The sequence below is a fragment of the Bombus bifarius genome, unplaced genomic scaffold (assembly GCF_011952205.1).
Source record: "Bombus bifarius isolate JDL3187 unplaced genomic scaffold, Bbif_JDL3187 scf7180000008199, whole genome shotgun sequence".
Taxonomy (NCBI): Eukaryota; Metazoa; Arthropoda; class Insecta; order Hymenoptera; family Apidae; genus Bombus; species Bombus bifarius.
The window spans coordinates 5,297,845-5,323,429 of NW_022884505.1; the positions used below are offsets into that span (position 1 = coordinate 5,297,845).

Genomic DNA, 25,585 nt, shown 5'->3' on the forward strand with positions numbered 1-25,585 from the left:
GTAATTTCTATTGATCGTGGTCATTTTGACGTAGTTCAACTTTTTCACGGCCTCGCGTGAACGTCGAAGAGAATGATGCATGTTTTGAAGAGCGTTATTATTAAAATTAAATTAAGATTGTGTAGATAGGGTTAACGAAGTTCGTTAATCACGGGCTCCAAAAATGTCTTACAACATTAATGCGATATAACGATGCATGATCTAAATAAAAATACCATTATTAAAATTATTCTACAGTTTTATCGTAGTAGGAGATTTGATTGATTTGCAATTATCCTAGATAATTCACGAAGATTATCATGCTTGGGAGTAGCGACCCGTAATCGTAAAAACGTTTCACAGGGAACAAGATGAACTTGTCCGCTCCTCCACGATATCGGCGTAGCTCGATGTAAAGTTTAATTTGCATATCGTGTGCACGGCAGTTATATCTGATACAACTTGTTTTTACACGCGCTTGTGACGTACTCTATGACTGATGTAACTTTCGAGTTTGCGATAAAATCATTATCGTCGAACGCTTTTGTCCCTCCGATTTACGGAAATACGAAATTATCTTCAAACCGAACCAAAGGATCTTTTACGTCGTTTAATTTAAATATACGAATAAAAATATCTATTACTGATGTCGAAATAATAAGAAAAAGTGTTCGTCGATTCAGTACGATATCTCTATTTTGATATGGAAAGAGTAAGGATTAAAAAGGTTCCGAAAAAAAGTAAGAGTTTTAACGATATCGTAAATTTAGAAAGAACAAGTTATTCTAGAATATTTAATTAAGAAAAAAATAATAAGGAAAGATAACGATTCTGTTTCTGAAACTGACGGTAAAAGAGTATGTGTTCGAAAACTGTAGAAAAATATCCTGACAAATTGTAAATTTCAGGAGAAGCTAAGGTCGATTATTTGAATAAAAAAAAAACTTGCATTTATATCGAATTCCTTTCAAACTCGAACGACATATCTATTTGCTCGATGGAAATTATATCATATGCCTGTCACGAACCTTTCCGTTGGAAATAGAAATATTACAATTCCTGCGCACACAAAATTCAATTAACGTAATATCTTCGAGACGTAAAAATAACAAAAATTAATTTTCTAGGAATTTACGAAGCACCAACGATTCTAATATCCGATGGGTGAACAGAATAAACTTAGATGAAGGGCGCGAGAAGAAATGACGGGTAAACATGACCGGTATCGATCAACGATCTTCCACGACTTTATGGACATGTACCGTTCGTTTTATGGGGGCTGCTCTCCTCGCTATGATTCATCCTTCCCTGTTTCGTCGAGCACGTTCGTTCGAAACTTTCAGCGCAGTGAACGTCTGGTACAATACGACTGCTGGAAGCAAAGAGGAAGAGAAATAAACAGAAACAAGGGTGACTTGTTGCTGATGGCGATCCACTTTGCTTTGAAAAACCCAACGTCGGTTATTATTACTTTTCCCCTTTCCTATGAGATTCCAGGAAATGTTTAATTCTTATCGCTACAATTTTTACACGGGAAATAATTTTATTCTTGTGCTTTCCTTCTTTATTTTGTCGTATCTTATTTCTTTGAGAAAAGAAGCCATATTTCCTTTATGAAAAGGTGATGTTGTACCGTTAATCGTTATTGAATTTTGATTTTAATTAATTCGTAGATGCCGCTGAAGCGCGCGCGTTACACGTGATATAAATATACGATCTAACGTGGTTAATATGTTTGACCGTAACAGCGGATCATAATCGAGTATATAAATAGGTGCACGTATATTTCCTGAATACAAAGTTGACCACAACCTTCGTAAATTGTTAAAGGTAGCATAGCAAGTCTCGATGCGGTGCACCGTTCTCGAAGTCGTTGCGTATATTTGTGTTTGGATTTGTAATCAAAATTTTTCATAAATACATGTTCGACGAAATATCCTATGTTATCTAATTTCAAAGTTGAACCTGAACTAATTTCAAAATCGTACTTACGAAACGATAAACATAAAGCCACTGGAATATTAAGATATAAAGATCAGCAGTCGTAATTGAATATAATCGAAAGTCCGATTTTTTCATTAAATTTAACGATAAGAGAAAGACAAAGCGTAACACAAGTTTTGTTTATATAAAGGTAATCATTATCGAAGCGTCGATATATTTTTGTTATGTCATAGCTGATAGAAAGAAATTCATCCATGCATAATGTATTAACCTTCTAACGAGCAGATCTCTTTATCTCAGAAAAGATAATCTTACGCAAAAGGAAGGATGTAAGTCTTTGTAAAGATATTTCTTACACCTTACCATTTCAAAGCTTCTTTAAATAGACGAATAACAAATATAAAACAAGAAAACCGGCTTGCGACTACAAAGTAATCTCAAACATCGACCACGTTATGAAAAACGGATTACCATTCGTGAGAATTAGATACTCCATAAAAAATTATTAATAGCGTGATACAAAATGATACAAAAGTTGATATAAAAAATTATTTTAAAAAATCGCCATTATTAATGAAAATTATCTTAAAAATTATTAATGATTCTGAAACTTCAAAAAAAAAAAAAAATTTCCCTCGCTATATTTATTTTATTATGATACCAACCCTTCCTAACAACCTTCCACCCTATTGTGTTTTTTCCGCCGAGAACAAGGGAGAAATTTTATATTCTAACATCAGGTGACTCACCCTTTGTACGTTCACTGGCAGTCGATTTTAATTATCGATAACCGAAAATACTATCGGTAACCCCTCGAATACCGACGAGGGCCAAATATCGGACTATCGTTCGGTAAACAATGCAGGTCGATAAAAATAATCGAAAAAAAGGGACGTATACTGGGATATGACCTACAGCGGACGCGTGGCAAGACGCGAATCAATATTATTTACTACTCTATAGTAACGAAACGTTAGCGGGTCGTTATGTTTACTTACGTCGAGCTTCAACCCTCGCTGTGTTTCGTGTTCGTTGACCTCTCGAATATCCTGGCAGGCCGTACTTAGACGTACGACGAGGCGAACGCTCGATATCTAGTCTCGACACTGTCGGACAAGGTACGCCGTTTACTCATTCATATATTCATTTCGCAAACGATCCGAGCCGTTTAATAACGCACCGGTTTCGTTAAACCACAGTCAACAGAGCCTCTTCCGTGCTAGATGGTAGATACAATAAGATTATTCTTAGCGTTCGTGGCAGGATAATAAAATTCAATTTAGGACGTGGGAAGAGCAGTTTGTTGCTCTGAGACGAAGAATAGGAGAATGGTTTAAATACGGCGTGCTGTTTAGATAAAGATCCTTCGTGGAACTCTAAAAACGGTTGTGTATCGGTTACTAGATTGCGGATATTCGTGCAATTTTTCATTTTTACCAACGGAAATAAAGCAATAAAATTTGAAGAAACATTTGTTTCTCCGCTAGATGTTACATGTAGATTTGCTAGAAATGCATAAGAATCCACGGTCTAGCGATTGATGTTTTTTTGAGCACAAATTAGAGATAAAAAAAAGATAATCGAAGAGGAATGAATGTAATATCGAATGATAAATTATTTTGGGATAGTCGATGCGACTAGAATATCGAGAAGCCAAAAACTAATTTAAGAAGTTGTTGAAATAGAACGAAAAATTTAGCTGAAAGTAATAAAAAATTAATTTTTAAAAAGTACGTAGCAAGAAAATACGTAAACATAAATTAGGAGATAATATTTCAATGAAAGTTTATCTTAAAGTTTTCATTAAAGACTATACTCTGCGAAGGCGGTTAATTTTAAGGTTCGTAATCTCGGAAAGAAGCTCAAACGAGATGTTACTGGCCAAAACTCAGGAGAGATTAAGATAGTATCGGAGAAATCAACGAAAAGTGAAAGAGCGAAAAGAGTTTCGCTGATGTCATCCGTTTGAAGTCGGGAAAAATTAAATCGAACCACTGGTGGAAATCTCTGAAGAGTTGCAGACGCAGATATCGCTTATTGGTTTCGACGCTCAGTTTCTCATTTTCATTTTACAAGCCTTTCATGTTTGAAACTAGACAAAGCCGCTGTGATCTTCTGAAACGATATTATCGTTGCTTAAAGAATCGACATAAAACCAGAGCAACGAATCGCGTCTCCTAATTACTCGATTAATCCCTTTGATAATCTACGTTTAAACAATTTTCTTTCCGCTATGAGACACGAATGATAAATCTGACTGAGAAATTTCAGACCAAAGCTTTCGACATAGTTTCAAAACACAGATTCGATAATCATCCGCATATTTTTAAATTAATAATAATCGCCAGTTAATAATCAGTAAAATGTAAAGCCTATTCTTATTTTTTATACTATATTACTATTTCGCGATAAAATGTATAATCCTAAGCTTGACTGATACATACATACTTCTCGTACATGTGATATAGATATAGTATATACGAAACCGATATACATTGCCATCGGTAAGGGTTTCAAAATACTAAATATTCGAAAGAAATATCTATCGTTTAAAATCGACTGTTTAAAGTTTAAACACTAGCTATCGATACTTCTCTAATTTACCGTAACGTGCAAATCATTCTCTTCAAATTGCTCGTAATTTTCCGTTCGTTAAATACCTCGCTTACCAATGTACATAAATGAACGATCGCGGATTAGTTGAACGCTCGAAACCTTATTTGTATTGAACGTCGATTAACGGCGGACAGACTTAATTGCACAAATAAAGTATAAATAACCCGATATTGGCGAAACGATCGGTAACAACAACGTAACCTTGCCGTAAATGAGCATGCGATCAACAAGATAAACTGGCAGTAAGTCAAGAAGTACGATTCACTTTGCATCGTAACAGGTGGTCGAATTTTCCTGACGCGCGATAGAATCGTTCACGAGGCGAGGCGACGTTTAATTTCTATTAAGCGGCCGTTAGTTTGGCTATTCAACTAGCGTGGCAAATATCGCTTACACGCTCGGGAAATAGAAAATAAATGATCTCGTTAACGCGTTTTATTTTCGCGCGAAAGACAGCTATATCGTGAAACGGTAGTCTCGACCGCTCACGACTGATCCAATTTGTTAGACGGCCAATTCTTCGCAAATGATATCCCTGTTTCTCGAACCGAAAACATCGAGGTAATAACGCGGCCTTCGATCGTTGATTTATTACGCGATCGATAGACAGCCAAAAATTAACTATATAAGACTGATTAGGAGGAAAATTACGTGTATCGACTTATTAGAGATTGATTATTATCGGAAGATCGATTAATGGGACGATAGATTATCGGATTATCGTGCCCAGCTTCGCTCCCAAGTCGCGCTTAACGCAGATTCGATCATTGTAACGAGCGTCGATTATTATATTTTGTAACGATGAAACAAGCTTTTTACTCTTACGTGATAGATAAGATGGTGTAAAAGGACAAAATTGTTTATACGATTTGACGGAATAAATGTAACACGATAACTAGAAAATATGATATATCAACGTGTGCCAGAGTTAGCTCAGCTTTTGACGTCCGAGAATTAATGGAAAATTTGTAGATGATCTCGTGTAAGAAAAATTGGAAGACGAGAATAGCGAGATTGAAAGAAACTGTTACATTTTCATATAGAAGATCTTATTCTTTTTTAATATTAAAATTCAAAATTAAAAAAGAAACTACAGAATTCAAAATATAATATTCTTGCTCCTGCGTTATGCTAAAGATGAAAATAGAAAAATCATACTGATTTTCAGAGAAACGGTTGGATCGTAGTATGTATATAGTCGATGCCCAAATCCTTCAAAGAGGGTTAAGGGATTTACGTGTTACAGGGAAGAAAATATTGGACGCCAGAGTGAGATATATTGTCGGACAAAGTGAAACTGTCTATTAAACCGGCTCGATACCGCGCTTTCACCTAGCTGTTGTATCTATAACAAGAAAAATATTTTACCCGATGCAAAATTAAGATCTATTTTGAAATTTTTGCGTCTAATTGATTCGAAAATTGAGATTATTCGTTGAAATTCTTGATAATCCCAAATTTGTAACCACTTTTGTAGATCAAGAAAGAAAAAATCAAAGGGAAGCCTGATAAATGAAAGAACAAGATTAAAAGGACTAAACCTGATAAGACAGAGTAATAAAAAAGACGAGATAAGATAAATGAATAAAAAACGAGAATACCAAACCAAAGCACGAAAAGGACATACGCGTACCAAGAGAACATGCAAATGTTCCATAAATAAAATATATTCGTTTTCCTATAGATCGTTCTATGCATAGAAGCACAACAAAATACTGACCTTTCCTGTAATCTTATTTTATACCATTCATACTCGTAATTCTCAATTTATCGATTACCCTAGCATTAAAACATCGACGAATCAGCGTTACACATTGAACATCGATCGATTCAATAGCTTCAAATGTTAAATGATTCGGCGTCCTTCCGCTGGACGTTCCATTGACGCTAATTGTAAGAGGATTTGGCCAAAGTTAACGGCCTGGTGATATTACACTGTCCACATCTGGTAGCCGTGCCAAGTTGATTAACGAGAAATAACGACGGTTCGTCGTACAACCTGTAAATTCTTGTTTACGGTAGGGACAAAGAACCGTGGGCAAATTTCCCGGAAATTAATTTCCCCGCAAAGAACAAATACGAATAATGACATCATCTCTCTAGAATCGTCCAGTTATGTGTTTCTTCGAGGAATTCTACGTAACAAATTGTAATAAGATTTCGCTGTAAAAAGTGATGCAATCGGTACGATTGTGACTGTAACGCGATATACGTACAGTGGCTTACGAAAGCATTCGAATATTTGTCACAGAAAATTTTCACCGGTATATCGTACATGTTATGTGAAACTCTGTGAAATTTCGTGAGCACTGTAACGAGATACGATTATCGTGATTGCGATAGTAGAATTATGTACGAGGTATATATGAATATATAGTAATGGTAAAGGCCAATCTAGCAACGTATATAGAGATTACTGAACGTTTATTATAAACATGTACTTGGTGAAAAATTGCTATACAGCATGCACGATAGGCTTAAACTTGTAAAGCGTAGATATATACTTCCAGTATATACCTTGTAACTTTTACAATTTTCAGATCCATTTTAAAGCTCGTTAACACGATCACGATAGTCGTGCCTAGTTACAGTGATAACATATAAGTAAATAGGTTGTATATAGTTATAGAAGAGCTAGTGTAAGAGATATATATATGATGTAATGAAATTATATAAGAGATGTAAACCGAAAGTCGTCCGAAGCCGAAAGATATGGACTAAGTATAAATAAATAAATAAATAAAACATATAAGTAAATAGTTGCTAGGAATTTTCGATACATTGGTGAACTAATTCTAAGGAATTTCTTCTTGACACGCTTTTTATCGCAATTAGTAATTTGAAGACAGAGCGAAATAAAATGAATCGCACCGGTGAAAGGAGAAAATACGCAAACGAGCCACAAACGTGGAGAAATATTGCGGTTTTAATTAACGAATGTGAACTGAAAACGAGAAGCTGAAAAAAAGATAACTCTCTCAGTTAGCGTATTCGTTAGTTAATTTATAACGGAATAAAGTACTGGGCGTAAATGTGCGAAGGACGAGCTGTATAATTTCTGAATTTCCAATTTCGTTATTTCTACGGTTATTGATAGATTTTCATTTTTCCTCGTTCTACACATTTACCGTTCGTCTTTAAGCAAAGGCCGAAAACTCTTTCGTTTAGCTTCTAGTAGGTTGATGGAAGAAAAATTCAATAAGTTCTTCTATGTATCGAAAATTGAAAAAGCCCATCGACATTGAAAATCATGGAACAAAGGTATCGAAAACAAAAGAATTTCAATCTCTCGTATATTATACTACCTCGGAGAATAAAAAATATATTCGAATCATAACGAGGAAGGCCTGGGATGAATTAACATTCTTTTTAGATTTACCGATTCACGTTATTAATCATTTAACAATGAGGAACCGAAGCAAATATTTAAACCATAATTATTCCTTACAAAAAGTTGAAGATATACATATGTTTCTTGTACTTGATACAACAAGATCTTGAAAATAAAGCGATAATTATTATATAAATGATTCGTATTGAATTCACTTCATTACATTATCAAAGGACTAAAATAAAGTCATTAAGATTGAATAGATTGTTTAAGGTCCAAGCACTGGAACAAGTATTTTTACGCTGCATATAATTCGAAATAAAAATTATGATAAAGTTCACGCGTGTATTACATTATCGCGCTTATCAACGTTTTAATGCCTCTTTACGCGAGAAAGATCCACGAAGTGAGATTTTTCTGACGAAGCAAGTACTGCCAGAAGAAATATTAATTTTACAGCAGGCTGTGCACTCGATAAACCTAGCAAACCGTGGCGATACTCTCGAATCTGATGCGGCGCACGCCTGCAAGGCAAATGTCCTTCCTTCGAACGATCGTTCCCCGGAAATCGTTTAACGAGAAATCGAGAAACGCGATTAGATTAAAGACAGCGGACTCGATTTCCCGCGAGCTACGCTAAACATCCAGTTCGCGATTATTTACTTTTGATCTGTATTTCCAAATGCCTGGAAACGGTGCTTTTCTTTTAGGTGACTTTCTTCGTTACAAACAACGACTTCTAATAACACGTTTCTGGAAATATCGAGAGCGTAACATGGGCTCAAGAGACTCGACTTTTTTTTAGAGAAGGAAGAGATTATCATCGGAAATGAGAATTTTTCAAAGAATATAAGCTAAAGATTGGTCTCTTTTAATTTTCAATTTCGAATTTCCTGTGAGGAAAATAGACGGTGTAAGAACGTAAATTTCAAAGAGATTTAAATGATAGTGGCGTAGAAACTTCTCTATCGATCGTTTTACGTTCTAACTAGAAGAAGAAGAAGCTTTAATCGCAAACTTTTGATCAGTGCTTGCCAGTCAAGACTTTTTCAAATAGAACTTCCAACAAATTCGCTCAAGTTGTAACTATCGATCCTATAAATTAATATAACAGCTTAACTTTAAAAGGACTTAAAGTTTAAACCATCGTTTAAATACTTAAATAAATACGAAATATTTAATTGTACAAGATTATTAGGTTCTAATCGATTTACTTTGACAGCAGCGTCTTTCAAAGCTAAATCTTCGCAATAAAAATGTAATATCCGAAAGATTTTCAACGAATGGCGATAATAATAATTGAAAGGCTAGGAAATGTGTAAAACAATCATTCTCAGCAGAAGTCGAAGATCGATCGTGTGAGAAGGAGAAAGGAGGCAGAAGGAGCAACAAATATTCGCGATCACGTGAATCGAATGTTTTCGTAGAGATCTCGGCGAACCGAAGGATAAAATAGCAGAGATGAATATTAGCCTGAAGAATGAATCCGACGTCTCGAAAAACATTGGACATAGGCCTTTCCTTCGCAACGTTATTAATTCATTTCGATAGCTTCAGGCGTCACGAAATATTTTCAGAGCTCGTCGTGGATATCCCAACGATTTACCGCGCAAAATTCGTCAGACAGATTGAAACTTCCAAATGAAATTTGCAGACGAAACAATTCGAAAGGAAAACAATAGGAGAAACGAAAACAGACAGAATTGATGAAGATACATAAACATAATGGAAACGGAGGCTGAAATATCAATCACAAAGAAGGAAATATAATAGCAATATACATGAATTATACAAGAAATAAATTCTAATATCAGAGACGAACTTTGTCAAAAACTTAATGAGGGAGCTTGTATACGTGCCGTGCAAAAAATGCGATACTTAAAGAAAAGAAAATGTTTTATCTATATAAACTGATATGACGTTCCACACAGTTGTAATTTTTCCATTAAGTTTTTAAGAAGTATTTAATCCAGAAAAATTAGTATACGGAGACCTAGAACATAAGAGTCTACAACGTAATATTTTAGTCAGAGTTTAATTAACATTAAAATATGCTTCTAAAACGTTAAACCATGGTCTAGAAACATTAGAATATAGTGCGTGTCGGTCATTTTAGTACCACAGTTTGCAAACATTTTGTCAGAAGGCCTAACGTTGAGCGAAAGAAGCACGTTAGGTTTGAAATGTATGGAACGGTGTAACTTGAAAACCGCCTTTTCCCAAAACATGCTAAATGTGCTCTAAACTTATATTCGAGATTTCCATTCAATTATCCCAAAAGATATTGATTAATAGGAATTTAAAAAAGATGCAAAATTGCACAGAATACGAAAAGATATATAAAATATCCAAAGCATGGTATTTTCTATGATACTTGATATGCAAAACAATTTTCTACTTCGGCTTTTTTTTAATTATATTTTCAAAAATGTGAATTTGCATAGAAACTCATAGTCTACCGATTACTTTAAAATCTGGTGTTGCCGTCTCGACAGCAACGATCCTATTTCGGCAGAGTATCCTAGCACTTTGCCTACAGTGGTAATGTCTGTCCGAAGCACCGTGTTCTACTGCCATCCAGTTCACGATTGCGATAAAGTACGAATCAAAAATTATATTCTATAAATTCTCTAAAGCGATCAGAACTAATAATGCAGCATTGCATTTAGATAAAATATTTAACAAAAAATGAGTAAAGTCTTCCTTCCTTTCTCAATCTCAAACTTTCGTCATTGATTTTTTAATGACCGGTGGTGTTGACGCGCGCGTGCACACCCGTGAGAGCTTCTCTCTATCCAAGACTGCTATTTCCACATCTACAATTACAGGAATCCGAAAATCTAGTTGGGAATCGGGAGCAGGAACGGGGGATTAACGAGTAAACGACTTTCACGCGCGTTCGTTGGCTCTGAAAGCTCTCGCGTGGCGAGCAACCGGTTTCGAGGAAGCCGTACGACGTCACAACTATAGATACTCTATTTTCGCTTATCTCGCCTCTCTACTGCCTTCTTCTCTAAGCTCTCGTCCACTCTCCCTCTCTCTCTTTCTCTCTCCCTCTCTCTCTTTCTCTCGCCCCTCTTTCTCTGACTACCGCGAAAACGTGTATTTCTGGCACGAGTTCTTCACTCGACGAGCGCAGGCCACAACTCCGGACGACGAATTCGAGGCAGAAGCCCAGGCTCCAACTACGAGGTCTCCGATAAACCTGATAGAAATCGCTCGTAGATGATCCCCGGAGAACCAGAGAGGAAAATGATCCTGCCGTGCAATAGAAACAGTTGGTAGCCGCGCGAGAAATGGTCCACGGGGGACGAAATCGGAAACGGTTTTTCCTCGTCAAAGAACTGGTCGCTGATATACGTTTATGCTCGTATCGTAGTACAAGCATCGAGTCACGTGTCTTTTTGAATTTATAATCGAGGCTACCGGCTGGAAAGATTTTGATGGTTTCGATTAGAATCTCGTGGATGAGGTTGTCACTCTCCGTAAGGAAGAAATTGGCAAAAGTAGAAATTCAGCCATTTTTGGTCTTACAGTTGAAACTATTGAGTGAAAGCTACCAGTTACCATTCGCTAATTTGGTTACTTCTCTTTTTAGAAAGAAAAGTTCTGAATTTCTGAATGACGAAGAAAAGTTTCTTTCGCGGATTAATTAATAGACAGAATTGAATTAAAAGGAAGTTATAGGTATCTTATGATCTATATATTTATAAAAGTTTTAGTTTTCCTCCCCATATTATTAATTGTAATTTGACTGATTTTCTTTTTTTGTGAAAGAGGAATTGGAATTATTATCCGGAGTAAATGTATAGCGAAAAAAATAGATGATAAATTATTATCGTCTCGTTCTAAGCTGACAATTGTTGACAAGGGGAATTAAACAGGTTTTCTGATCAAATTATAGAAAAGACTTACCCTTGCTGGTGAGACTGAAGCTTCTGAGCCTGTAACTGTCCTCGTCTTCACCTTCTTCCCTCTGAATCTGATTCGAGGGATCAGGAACGTCCAAAAATGCATTACTCTTTCTGTGATGACTATGATGCATACTTTGCCCTCTTCGACTCCCTCTTCTTCTGAGGCCAGGGCTGATATCATTGTCGGTCAGCCTGGGCTCGCTGCTGCAATGAGCAGATTTAACTGTGCCTTCGTGATGATGATGATGATGATGGTGTGCAGCTGAAACAAATTAAAACAACCGATATATGATTGACGGTTCACTCTCGAATCGACTCGAATTTTTTATCAAAAATCATAAAATTATCAAAAATTTATCAAAAATTTTTATCATAAATCATGAAGATATATACATTTAGCGTCGTATTCCTTTATTTCATTAAATATCCTACTTTTTCAGTTTGCTAAAAACGATTAATCGTGTAACTCTTCGTAACGACAGACTTAAAGTATTATTGAACTCTCTAAAAGCGACTTTTTACGGAATCGTGGTAATGCGATCGAAGCCAAAGGAGTTGTAAAGACGTCAGGTTACATTCCTAATATTCTTATCCATCTACGTATCTACCTTCCCTCTTAATGCCGTTTTTCGTTCCCTTTTTTCGCTAGGTCCTGAACTGAACAGACTTTACACTCGATGGCTTCCTACTATCTCATGCGTGGGCCCTTTGGAAATTGTCCCCTTTTTGTTGCTACTGCTGACCGCCTTTTAAAGCTTCTAAAGAAAGAAAAGCTCGAAGAAAAGCACCGCGAACGACACGTGAAAATGTCGTTCAATAAAATGATTCGAAATACAATGTTGCCTAGGATTTTGATGCCACCATAAATCATACTTGTTCCTTTTGCAGTTTTTCTTCTTCTTCTTCTTTTTTATCTTTTTCCTCGCTCAGGCTAGCTGAATTGAAAAGAGACGATCGATGGAGATTCATAAATCGAGCTTTCGATCCAATATCCCTCGTCATGCGAAGATAAACAATATATATGACGTTCGCAAATACGCAGATTTTTCTTCTTATTTGGATACACATGGAGTACATTCTACACGCGACAAATATTCGTTATTCCGTATAGCATAATTGATAAAAATTAATAAAATTGCGCCTTAATTTTTATTTCGACGCGTCGTTAATTAGAAACTCGATACGAAACGTGCGCGTTAACAAGTTTTTCAAAGAAGATATATCTCGATAAGTAAATCACTGTATACAGTGATTTACTTATACGTGCTATACAGTGAGGGAAAAACTGCAAATAACCAATAAATTTGTCAAACCTTAAAGACAAAAATTAGTTCTGAGATATTCAGAAATTATTTGTGTCAAGAATAAATATGTTGAAACCGTTTTATCTTTTTTAAACGGAATTACATTCATCCGCTTAGTTCTCGTAAAAGGGTAATAAATCTCATAGGTTTAAAGCATAGTCTCGCTTCTTCATGCTAAGAGAAAGCTTTCGTTTTATCCAGGATTATCTTCTTGTTCGGGGAATATCGAAGCATATGGAGTTCCAGTAAAACCACGAGTACTAAACGACACGAAAGTGAAATCGATCCCGAACAGCCAGCTGAAAAATATTTCAATCCTAAAGGTTTCTAGGCTCTGCCTTTGCACGATCAAGCCCGTCGCTTCTTTATTTCACGCTCGACGATTTTCATTGAGAATCCCTTGTGAAATAAGCTCGAAAACGAATCTACCCTTTCACGGTGTGGCGGATCTTCGTCGAGGTAATAAATATCGGAAGGACGAAGAAAAACTGAAAAAATCGTTTGCCTGGTTACTCAATTTTCGACTACTTTCTATATATTACCGTGGGGTAATTAGTGTCACTGGCTCTTAAAATCATGCAACGCGAGAAGAAGAAACTTCTACTCGTATTTTCCAAAAGAGATTTATCAAAATTCGCTGTCCTAGCTTTATCAAAATTCACTGTGACGGATTAGTTAGTTTACTTTCGTTATTTAATCGTAAATAGCGGTTGATAACTAATTTTATTATTACGTAATGTTCTTCTAATTTAATAACGATCTAATCCAACCCTTACTCATAGTTTTGCGGAAGATCTAGAAAAATAGAAATTATGGTATCACCATAAATTGAAAGAATTTTTTGCTTTATCTCCAGCGTAAAATACGAATTTTCTACGTTTACAGAAAATTGCTGCAAAATTTCGACACAACTCATTGCGAATTTGATAAATATCAATACCAAGGACCGTCTGCTTTGGCTGTACTCTTTCTCCTATCGGACAGTAGACACGATCTAAGGGCCGAAAGATCAATTTCAACGGCCCAATAAACCAAGTCGGACGTCGAGTCGCGTCGTGAAAGCGGCGTGTAAGAGACACGATTACATATTGCGTCGACGACACGCTTCACGCGTCGAGATCACGCTTCAGCTTCTATTCTGGCAGCGTTCGTTTGGGTAGTAGGTCACTGACAGACGAAACGGGCTTCCACGATGCCAGTGCACCTCACTCGAGGAACCGTCCGATCCATTTAACTCAAAAATACGATGCCGCGAAGGGTTTCGTGGGCTAAAACAAGCTTATTTAAAGACACTCGACATCCGTTTGCTCTGGCTAGCTCCGGTTAAATGTCCAACAACGGCGGATGGTTTCTTGCGGACGGTTAACCTGCGTGTTCTCGATCATTTCTGACCCAACTCTATTTCTCTGTGGTTAGAACATTTCTTAAGCTTTAGCAAACTAACGTGGGATCGTCATTGGTATGTATGATTTCTCGTTACAACTTGGTGTTAGAAATTTGGTGACGAAAGTCGTGATTAATGGTGGGATTAAATACGAAGAAGAAATTGAAATATCGCGGCAGAGTTAAAAGGAGCAACGTGACAAGGTTCGAAAGCGCAAAGAAAAACGTCAAATTTCGAAACTATAATTTACGATTTATAATTTATAATCGCATTTAGTGACAAAGGCGATAACTTTTGTATCGTGGTCTTGGCGGATTTCAATCGATCAGACAGCAAATTTTCAAAGTATTTAAAGGGTTTTGAAAAGTGCTGAGATATAAATTGGTGAATCGGAGTTAAAGAGTGCTCTGGAAGCAACAAGAAGGTATATATAACTACTAAATAAAATTCTTTCGATTTAACAAATATTTAATCATTTCTCACGGATAGAGTCTCAGATATCAACAATTCGTGGGAAAATATGAATTAATTGTTCTGTAAAGATTGTTCAATGCGGAAGCATCGATCGAAAATAGATACAATGTGATTGTTCAGCTTCTAGCGTTAACATTCAAGTGGCAATACTGCAATAATACATATACATGTAGAAATCGCGTAAATGTGGCACGTGACTATGACCACATATGTACATATATTCATTAAATGTGTAACAACTTAATTTAGACGATGACTACATCCGCCATTAGCACGTATAGTCGCCGTTAGTGACTTTTTAGTATCGATTACAAATCAAGTAAATTCCAACAGATCGTTATAAGAAAAACGATCGAAGTCGATCTTGGCAAAAGTTAAAGTTCTTCTATTCGCTTATTAGACATTTGCATATAACGAGTGTAATAACAGGAAATAACAATTTGTGGAAGAACTATTTTCAAAGAGTTGCTCTGGTAGAATATTCGAATTAAATCGAAATAAATTATTTTTATTAAATAAAAGACCAAAAAACAGCGCCATTTGCTCGCTACATCGCAATCGTTCAATTTTTGTTTTAAGTAATTGGGAAATACCTAGTTATCTATTACGATTGTATTAATTCTACAGTAATTGTTTTAATTCTACGTTGCTGCACGGTTTGTCGATATAATTATCTATGCTGCGATTATTAATAAGAGCATTTACTGAAAATAAATCAGCAAATGAAATCCAGAGAAAATTTAGATGCGCGTCTAATCATAGAATACTAAAGTATGATACATTTATACTATTGCATTCCTTTCTCACTTTTGTTTTAACTATGTGTTTCTAAGAAACGGAACTCTTTCTTATTTATACTTTCGTCTTGCACAGTGAAATTAATATTCATTATTCATAATATTCATTAATTCATTAGTGGCATCCTATTACCCAACAAGGTCCTGACATCATCTTTAGACACGTAAAGTTCAAGGCTTATTCAGCAAGTCTGAATTCGTTAAAAAATTGTTTCCAAGTCATTTAAACACTACTTCTACGTTCATAAGCGAGTTCGTAACATAGCGAGATTTATATTTTATGGAATAATCCCGTAACTGTATTCTGCAATACAATCGAACTCTATTTATCCGGATTCGTCGGGGACAACCAGTTCGTACGATGGGAATATACCGATTTTGCTCGTTCCAATAATAAAAGTTTGCATTAAGATAAGTAGATTCAATTGTACGAAGTTCGTTTAATTTAGGTCACAAAAATCAAAAAATATATAATAATTTCAAATTTATTCTCGCGAGCAAAAAGAAACGCTTAAGAAAAATACCAGAAAGAAAGTTTTCCCTGGTATTTCTAGCATCGATGAAGCCGTAACTATGATTTTCTTCCAATAAACAGAATTCAAATAAACGTACCATTTCGAAATTAAAGAAAACCGAAGTTTTACCATTTCTTTTTTTTCTTGTGCAATCTTTGTTTTTGTTCGTTCAACCTACAATATCTAGCCATTGTTTCACAGCTTTGTAATATAACTTTGCTTCAAAAATAAGAAAACACGAGAAACTTGAAATATCTCAACGTACGAGTGTCTTGAAAAATGAGGAAATGCTGAATAAGAAATTTTATTTAAAAAGGGTAGTGCTACGAATCGAATTCAGTAAAAAAAACCTAAAAATTTATTACAATTTATTACGATTATAGAACCAACTGCGTAAGATTAAAAATTTACCAAGGACATTTTCATCCCTTCGTGACATCGACATAATAATTCCTGATAATATCAGCATCAGCGGAAGTGAAAAGGAAACAAGGATGTGACGTGGATTATGCGTTGGCATTTTAAGCTATCAGCTTCGAAAGTTACAAAATATCCTACGTCACGAGGCTTTTCTCTATACGCTGCTTCAGGACGTTAAACGAACAACGGTGACGTCAAAGCGACGTCACTTCACCCTTCAAAGAGTTAATTTAGAAGTGAATGGGTTACATTGGGTTCCGAAGCATCGGACCGCGGAATACGATGTTATCCGCGTGTTCTTTCACGTTCCATCGACAGATGATATCACCCATGCTCGATGGGAACTGATCACGCGAAAATTCTAGCGCGTTCAGAGACCTCTTAATGGAAATTAATTATCAAAGGACGCTGATCTAAACGTACGAAGGCGTCGTTATTCTTGAACGTCGCGTCGGCAAACGGAGTCAATGTGTTAACGCGTGTGTACATAAAGGTGAGTGGAATAACTCGTTATTACTTAAACTACTAAAGACTAACGTCACGTTAATGCAACATTACGTTTCTTAATCGATTTATATCGTTAAATTCTACTTCTTAACATCGTAGTTACGATAGAGAAGTCCAACTATTTGTTTAACGTTTCTTTCTTACTATTGCTTCTTTCACTTAGATTCTACGATGTTTACGAAATTCCTAAAAATTGAAACGAGTCACTCTGACTTATCGCAATATATTTTATACGTTGTATATCGAAATTATGCAAAATATTTTTGCACCTCTAGTTTCCGAGTATCGTAGCAAACGGGATAAAACGGACGATATTTCAGCGGAGACTAACCGAATTAAAGGAATAAATTAATTTTGCAATTCGAGAAGAGAATGGAACCGCCGTGTGCAATGCACTGATTAAAATTGAACTAGTTGTTGAACACGTTAATACTTGATGTTTCGCAAACGCAAACAAAAGTGGCTACGGCAAACGTCGAGCAATTCAACAATGAGATGGTAGGAAACGTCCCGAGTCAGCTCTACGTATTATTATTTAATGTTATGTAATTATTGTTACTCGTTTGTCTAATTCAAATAGATTTTTATATTGAATGCCAAACGTCGATTATTAAAAAGTAAAATTGTGATCCCTATGCTTAAAAAATAATTATGAAAATCGAAGTTAAACAAATTAACGAAATGAGCAATTAACGTTAAATCTTGACATTACAAAATTAAAAGATCTATACCACTATCGTCTAATAGATTCGAACGATCTTAAATGCATCTCTCTTTCAAAAAATTTAATCAATTTTTCCTTCCATTTATATATTACCTAAAGCTGGGCTTGCATTCCAGTCCAGCGATCCAATCCGGCACTGGATCGTAACTGGGATAATTTAAACAGCGTTTTTATTTGAATACAGTACAGACGTTCCAGTATGTAATCCATTCAAACGACTGGATCGAAAGTCTACTTTTTCCAAACCAGTGTTTACCGCTACCATCGAGAATACAACATTCCAACGTTACTAGAATCGTCCAGACGGCTCATTAAGGTAAGTTTCATGCATTGTTTTTGCCATCTTTCTCTTAATCCAGCGACTGGACTAACGCGGCTTAACATTCTATTTGCATATGTATACAACGGGACATAAAAAACGTTTAATTACTCTCGTTTTATAAACATTCTTTTATCCCATCGCTGTACGTCTACCGTCCCTACGTAGATTCTTCGATCGATCCATTTAATAATATCGCATCAAAATACTTTGCAATGTCAAAGAAACACCGACAAGCTACATCATCGACGAAGAATTACCTTGAGCGGCGGCTCGACGACGAATGCTCTTATTCGCGCTAGAGACGCGAGCACTCTGAGACCTCGTCGCGGGTCTACGTCTTCTCGTTGGTGTACTGCTGTCAGGAGTTCCGCTTCCACTATCCTTCTCTCTGTCGATTTTATCCCTCTCTCTGGCACCCGAGGGAGGCATCGCCTCCAACATTTGTTCCATGCTGGAGAAACCAGGTGCACAGATCGAGGCCGATCTGGTCTTCCGGCGTAGCGAAATCTCCGACATCTTTGCTTCTCTTCGTTCGCCGATCCTTCTACTGCTACACTATTCTCCGACAATTTCCGATTTTTCAACAGAAAAAGAAGACAACCGTATTCCCGAGGTACGATTACGAGTAAACTTCCTCGAATTTCTGTTATTTTGCCCGTGTGCTCACCGTAAAACAACGATATACCCAAGAGTCTATTTTCTCTCTTTGAAAACACGTTTCTGACTGGAACTTCGAGCTTTCTGTTCTTATCAATTCCCAGGGTTCGTTATCTCTAGCGAGATTTTTTCTCTGCAACGCGTTGCACTCGACTCCCTTTGCACTTTTGCCCTTTGAAACGATCAAGATTCTCGGAAAACACGTCCGGGACGAAGTTTCCAGGTCCCGGAAGAGCGCTACTTCACGAAAACCACCGGCTGACTTCGAACGAGACGAGTTTGATTATTCTCAAAATAGGTGCTCTCCCCGTTGAAGGGTGGTCTGTTGGTCGAGCGTTTTACGCTTGTCGCGACCTTTCGCCAGGTACGTTTCCGCGAGCACAGATTCAACGTTCGATTAAAAGTTTCACAGAGACGAGACGGAGTCTTAGCTGTCACGCTGGCAAGTCCATGAGAACACGGCTGGCTGGGCCTCCGGCGACTTTCGGAAACTCGCTCACCGACGAAACTTGCGAATTCTGAAGCAACATGTGGTAACACAGTCGTTAATTGTGGACGATACGCTCGCGACGTTCTTGCTTGGGTTTCCGCGGTTTTCATCTACAGAAATCTCGATGCGATCGCAACTCGTCGTGTTTAGGTTTCCTTTTGCAATATTAACTTCGTTTCGGTGATTTTTGACACATTGTAACGTTATAATTTGACGTTTCTTTAATTTTTGTAATCTTTAGAGTATACTTTTCTTTGAGAATCGTAATTTCTTGTAACTTTTTCTTTCTGTCTTTTTCGCTGATCAGAAATTTGGATTTATGGCGTCAGAGAACCTTGATATTCGTCTTAAAAGGCTTTAAATTTTCTTTCAAATTGTAATTTGTAACCGTAGTTGAAATGCGTTATAAAGTGTACTATAATTGAGAGAATTCCAATATTACGTAAGTTTCCTCTGTAAAAAGTAATACTCCGGTTTTTATACATGGAAAATACAAAGCAGGTCCTTTTCACCAGACTGGTTGTCACAATTTTTGGATACCTTCGATGGCTCGTTGAAAAAATTTGGTTTGTTGGGATGCGTACGACTGTTTCGACAACTTCAGAGAGACATATTTTTCTACTGTAAACAAATTGGAACGGTTTTGCTCGTTTCAAATCGAACTACGTGCTATTTCAACACTGAGTTTCGCGCAAAACCGAATCGAAAATAATAGTGAAAATTCTGCTTCGAAACTTCTGCTTTGAAACTAATAAATTGTATTTTTAAATTACAATCACGATCACATTAAAAGGATCTCTACTTTCCGTAACATGAAAGTAATCTGGAACTTTTCAAAAGACAGCTTACTCTTTAACAGGGTTGGCATTTAAAATTACACCAACCGCCATAACGAGCAGTCTGTGCGATTGAATATCAAACGTTAAAAACGTAATGAAACAATATTTTGCAAAATTCCCGTGCAAAGTACCAATTTGCGAGTTGTAAATAAATTTATTCTTCGATCAAAGTGGCATGGCAGTTGCCCGATTCAGTGGTTCTCGACAATTAACATTGTAATTACCTGTTCTAATTACGAGGCTTCGAAGTTACTTTGCTATTAGAAATTCGTTTGTCCCGGTATACCAGCACGGTGGTTACTTTATTTACATAAGAATGAGCCACCGGCGACAGAACGTTCTATTTCCTTCTGTGATTAACTGCAACACATCGTTACAAGCTCCGATACAATCACCGTTTTTTTACCAAAACAGAAAAAAAAAGATTCGCGTCAGACAGAAAACATATATTTCCCTTGCCATTTATCTTATACTCGTAGAACTCTTCTACAAGTCAAAGAGATTTTCTAGTGTTTTCGACACGCGAATACCATTCAAATAAGCATACCGTCGGAGTCTTCAAAGATCCCAGGAAATCTGTTCGTAACAGATAATATACAGAGTGTTCTAGATTTTAACGTCGAAGCTTCGTCGATATATTCTATGGGTTTAAATAAAAGAAAAATATTACATAAGCGTAGGTCGTTCGAGACCTTAATAAAAAAGTTACGACAAAAAAACGAAATACGAAACGGACAGCAAAGAACTCGCGATTATTGCGATTCCCGCTGCAGAAATCGTAAACGAAGCGCGTATTTCAACTCCCTAGATTCGTAAATAATCGCTGTATTTCGATACGAAGCCGAACAACTTGCTAATAGTACTGGCAGATATTCGCTTCAAAATCATTGACGATCTCGAATAGTAAACACAGCTCGCATAAATAGACTAAACGTAAATATTTCCGGTCTACTTCTACATTGTGTCGCGGTAACCGCTAGTTCTTTGTTGTTCCCTTCGTATTTCGTTTTCTAGTCATAACTCTTTTATTAGGTCTTGAACGACTTGGATTTCTTTAACATTTTTTTCTTCTTTGGACCCGATTGGATGTACCGAGAAAGCTTCGCCGTTAAAATCTGTAACACCTTGTATGCAAGATAAGATAAGATATAGGTACGACGAAATATTTTAAAGGGGAATTCATCTCCGTCGAGCTGCTCGAAGAAATATAAAACACGTACACGCTGGATTATCCGGTGATTCGATATTCGAGTATATCCGTGATATTTTCCCATTTACGTAATGTAAAATTGGAACGACAAACATTGATGGGAAGTTAAATGAGAAAGGAGAAAATGTAAAATTCCATTGCACGGAAGGAAACGAATAGAAATTCGCCCGAAGAAGACGAACGAAACAAAAGAGTTAGAAATTGCGATAAATTATGTCGTTATTTGACGAACGATAGATCCGGAAACGAACGAAGAGTATACGTAGAGGATAGAGACGAAATTGTAGTTGTCTATATTTAGCGGGAGAATTAAAGGGGCTATTAACGTTATAGCCAGTCCATCAACAGTTTCACCAATAGTCTATAAGACTTTTATTAGAGAAAACTATCTATCGATCATCCTCCTTTTCTCCCTCTCGCAGTTTCTCTCTTTCTTTCTCACCGCAGAGGAACGACACGTTTATTGCGCTTGAAGTGCAACGTTAAGTGGAAGAGATCAGCCTTTGTGCGTTCTCCGCTATGTTTACGAGCTTCGAGGCGCATGATAAATTTTATGAATTGCAAGCTTGACACTACAGGTACTCGAACGAGCTCCGCCATTTATAAAATTAAAGTATCTTTCGAAATTACGGTAGCTCGCGAAAGTACTCGAACACTTGTGGAAACCTTTTGCGAACAGACTATCTGTGTTGTTTGGAATATTTTGAAATTTCATTGGCACTACGAGAGCCGACCATCGTGATCGTATATCGATAAAGTTTAAAACAAATCTGAAAATATGTATACGGACGATACACACGACTCGTACGAGATATTTAGCGCAAACATATGTTTCGCAGCTATCGCGATTAATTATTTTTCTCAACCGTGTATTTAATTTTTATTAAAATATATGTTTGCAGTATATGTCTCGTAATTTCTACGTACGTTTTTAGATTGATTTCAAATTTGATAAAAATAATCCTGACAGTCGTGTCTCGCTACAGTGCTGATGAAATTTGTAAACGTTTCGTATAATACGTTTCATATAACACGTATTTCACATACGATACAGATGCATTTTCAGCTTGGTTTCAAATTTTATCAATATGGCCATATCGGATCGTGTCAAAGCTAATAAAAATATTCTACGTAACGCGAACAATACACGTATCAAAATTTTCTATGCTAAGTGTCCAAATACTTTCGTCAGCCCCGATCTATCACGAGTAGAAAAGTTGTTTCAATGGTCGTGTAAATTTGAAAAATTCACAACGCTTACGACTATTTTATACGTTTCTCGTTCGAATATGCAAATAATATCGTATGACAGCGTTTATGACATTTTAATGCGTCAGAATTGGAAATTCGATCGATCTCTCCAGATTCCTTCGAAGAAACAAAAACTAGAGTCAGACAACGAGTCTTCGGTATCCTCTTCGCTATATATTCGACCTTGTTAAGGGATAAACTCACGTAATTCATTATCCCGTATATCAAATGTCTGGCAACCTCATTAAACACCGCATCCACGCCCGACGATCGTGCGCGAAACAGGTGCACGATTGAAATTCCATCTTCCCTTGGGAATTGTAACGATGCAAATTGAATATTACATAGTCGGATCGTTTTCGACGTCGTAAATGTTACTGCCTTAAATAGTCGATTGGGATACAAATCGACCCGACCTTCTGCATATCGTTAGAAAGCGTTACGATCGCGTTCCTTTCCCAAATATTGAAATTGAAAAATGTTCTTTGTAATAAATTAAAAATTGAATCGAATTTGAATTTGAATCGAAATGAATTTAGGGCAAATACGTTCATAAAGAAATGAAAAGCTCTTCCCATTGTATCATCTATTATCTAGCTCTGTTTTCACATACTTGTGTGAAAGTTTATCGATACAGCAATTATTTTTTAATCTTTCAATTACGATTTTTTAAGTAAAATATGCTCCATGGCAGGAAACATTCTACTCGTCCTTGGTAACGTATCGGAGCAACGATCGAAACACGTAAACTCTGCTCATTTCGTACGAGCTTCCAACGTCAAAGCCATATCTCGGAAACTCCATTATCTAAGCGACAGCTATCAACCGAAATTTCAACAAAATAATTAAATTTTAAATAAAATTATCAAAAAACGAACAAGAGAAAGAGAAACAGACGTCGAAGCCCCGTTACTTTCCAGCATGGGATATAATATTCTGTTTTCAAATATAAAAGAGGGAGAGGAACGAATAAAAAGAAGATGAAAGAACCTTTGCTCTTTTTTCAACAAAGTCCGATCGATCGAGGTCTCTTCGACGATTAACACGATCGTTTATGAAATCTGTATGATTACCACAGTCCTAAAAAAAAACACTGGCTCGCGTTTACCACTTCCGGTGGCCGGTGATCGCATCGAATGATCTACTCGTCATTTTCCAAGCTTGCCGTTCGTCGTCACATGTCTCGATCGCGTGTGCGCCGAGGACCAAGTAACCGACCGACACCAGAAGAAATGGAAGAACAGAACGAACGAAAGTATACGCGAGGAGATACGACACGCAGATGCACGTTCGACGATACGCGGCACACTGAGCTTCCTCTGAGCAGCGACGTCGCGACGCCAGGCGTCGTGGCAGCTCGGAATGTCTCGCGGCGACGCTCGGCGAACCTCGTGTCGACGGCTGGCCAACGTCCAAATTCTCCGATGTAGAGAATCGCCTCTCTCACCCTCTCCCTCTCTTTTTCTCTCTTTTTCTCTCTTTTTGGCGGGTTGAAAATCACAGCGATGTAAGTCAAGATTTTGAGAATTTTGCTTCGAACCAGATGTCGCAATCCTTCAAAGTGTCATCCTACTAGTTTGAACAATCAATTACGTTATAATTTCACTTCCCGCTATGAAACGCTTTCGCGGTTTCAAAAGATAAAATTAACTTTCTGTAACAATAAACATGGAGCCCATTTTAGGGAAAATGACGACAGATCGATTTACACCACTATGATTTTCCATCCTTGACGTATTATTTTGTATCGAATATATTGTACTTTGTTGAAATTTAATCCACCGCAGATAAACCAAGTTGTCTTCGCCCCGAACGAAATTTCACTCGTCAACTTCTTCGAAGCAAATTTTTATGCTTCCTGGAAAACCTTTTAAACATCCGACTTAAAAGCTGCTAATATAGTACCGTAGATACTTCAAGAGGTAGCTGAAAAATTATTTACGTTCTCTTAAAGTCTAGACCAATAAAAAAATTAGACGTAGACACGATCGACTTACGTTCCTTACGGACAGTGCGAAAATATACTAATAATACAAAGGTATTGAATTCTGTATACTATTGCGCCTACTATTTACACCGCCTTGATTCTCCGTCTTAAAAAGTCTCTCTTCTCTCTCTCTCTCTCTCTCTCTCTCTAAACCTGACTATCTGCACGGATTCGCAGGAAAACGTCCCGCTACGAATCATTTACGAGCCACGGAACGATTCGCGCGACCGATACCTTTGCCTCCCGTTTTACATCGTTTTACGAGCTACTCGGAATCTTGAAAGATCGCTGAGACCAGCAGGATTAGAGACACTAGAGGGGAAAGTTTCTTTGTTCCACTGGAGAGCTTGCTGCTGGTGAAGAGAACTTGTTTATGAGATTCGACGCTCTCTAGAACCTGTGCGACGGAAGGATGGATTTGTTTGATTCGACGGATGATCCTGGATATTTGAAGTCCGTTTTGTGGCTTCTTTTACGGTTTAGGTAAAAGTACTAGTTGAAAGTTGGTGGAAAAGGCTATTGGAATGCAAAAGGCAATGGAAACGCGTAGTTTGAAATATAAGCATCGCGAAAGTTGTAACTTAGGGTTGAAGGGAAACGTTTGGGATTTTTGCAGATGCGCGTGATAGTTGGAGAGAGATATGGGTAATTTAGGAAGAAAAATGGTGAGAATATCCTGAATCGAAAGGGGGACCATATCGATAATGATAGGCTCAGCCCCTGCGAACAGTGACGAATATAACGTTCAACGAATATAACGTTCGAATAATTCAAACAGCGTTAAAGGCAGCGATACGATACGATCTAACGTAATTTTTCGATAAAAGATATCTAAGAAATTCCTCGAAACTTGAAGTGTATTTTAAGTAAATTAAAATTCAAGTACGTGCTAAATCATATCTTGTAAAAAGATGACGAAA

The 25,585-nt window shown here is 36.9% G+C and overlaps 1 protein-coding gene across 3 annotated transcripts in view; it reads right to left on the minus strand.

Annotated features, from left to right (window-relative positions):
* The window catches only part of LOC117210104 (GTP-binding protein RAD), an 81,492-nt gene extending 57,489 nt beyond the window's left edge, over positions 1-24,003 (minus strand). The window contains exons 1-3 of one of the 3 annotated variants that reach the window (XM_033452770.1): positions 23,787-24,003; positions 18,489-19,406; positions 11,786-12,046 (exon numbers count right to left, since the gene is read on the minus strand). In XM_033452770.1, the coding sequence (XP_033308661.1) occupies positions 11,786-12,046; positions 18,489-18,747 (520 nt within the window). In that variant the 5' untranslated portion in view covers positions 18,748-19,406; positions 23,787-24,003. Of the gene's footprint in view, positions 1-11,785; positions 12,047-18,488; positions 19,407-23,668; positions 23,731-23,751 lie in introns of those variants that run through there. The other 2 variants (XM_033452769.1, XM_033452771.1) reach the window with 2 other exon arrangements.
* Between the last annotated feature and the right edge of the window lie 1,582 nt (positions 24,004-25,585).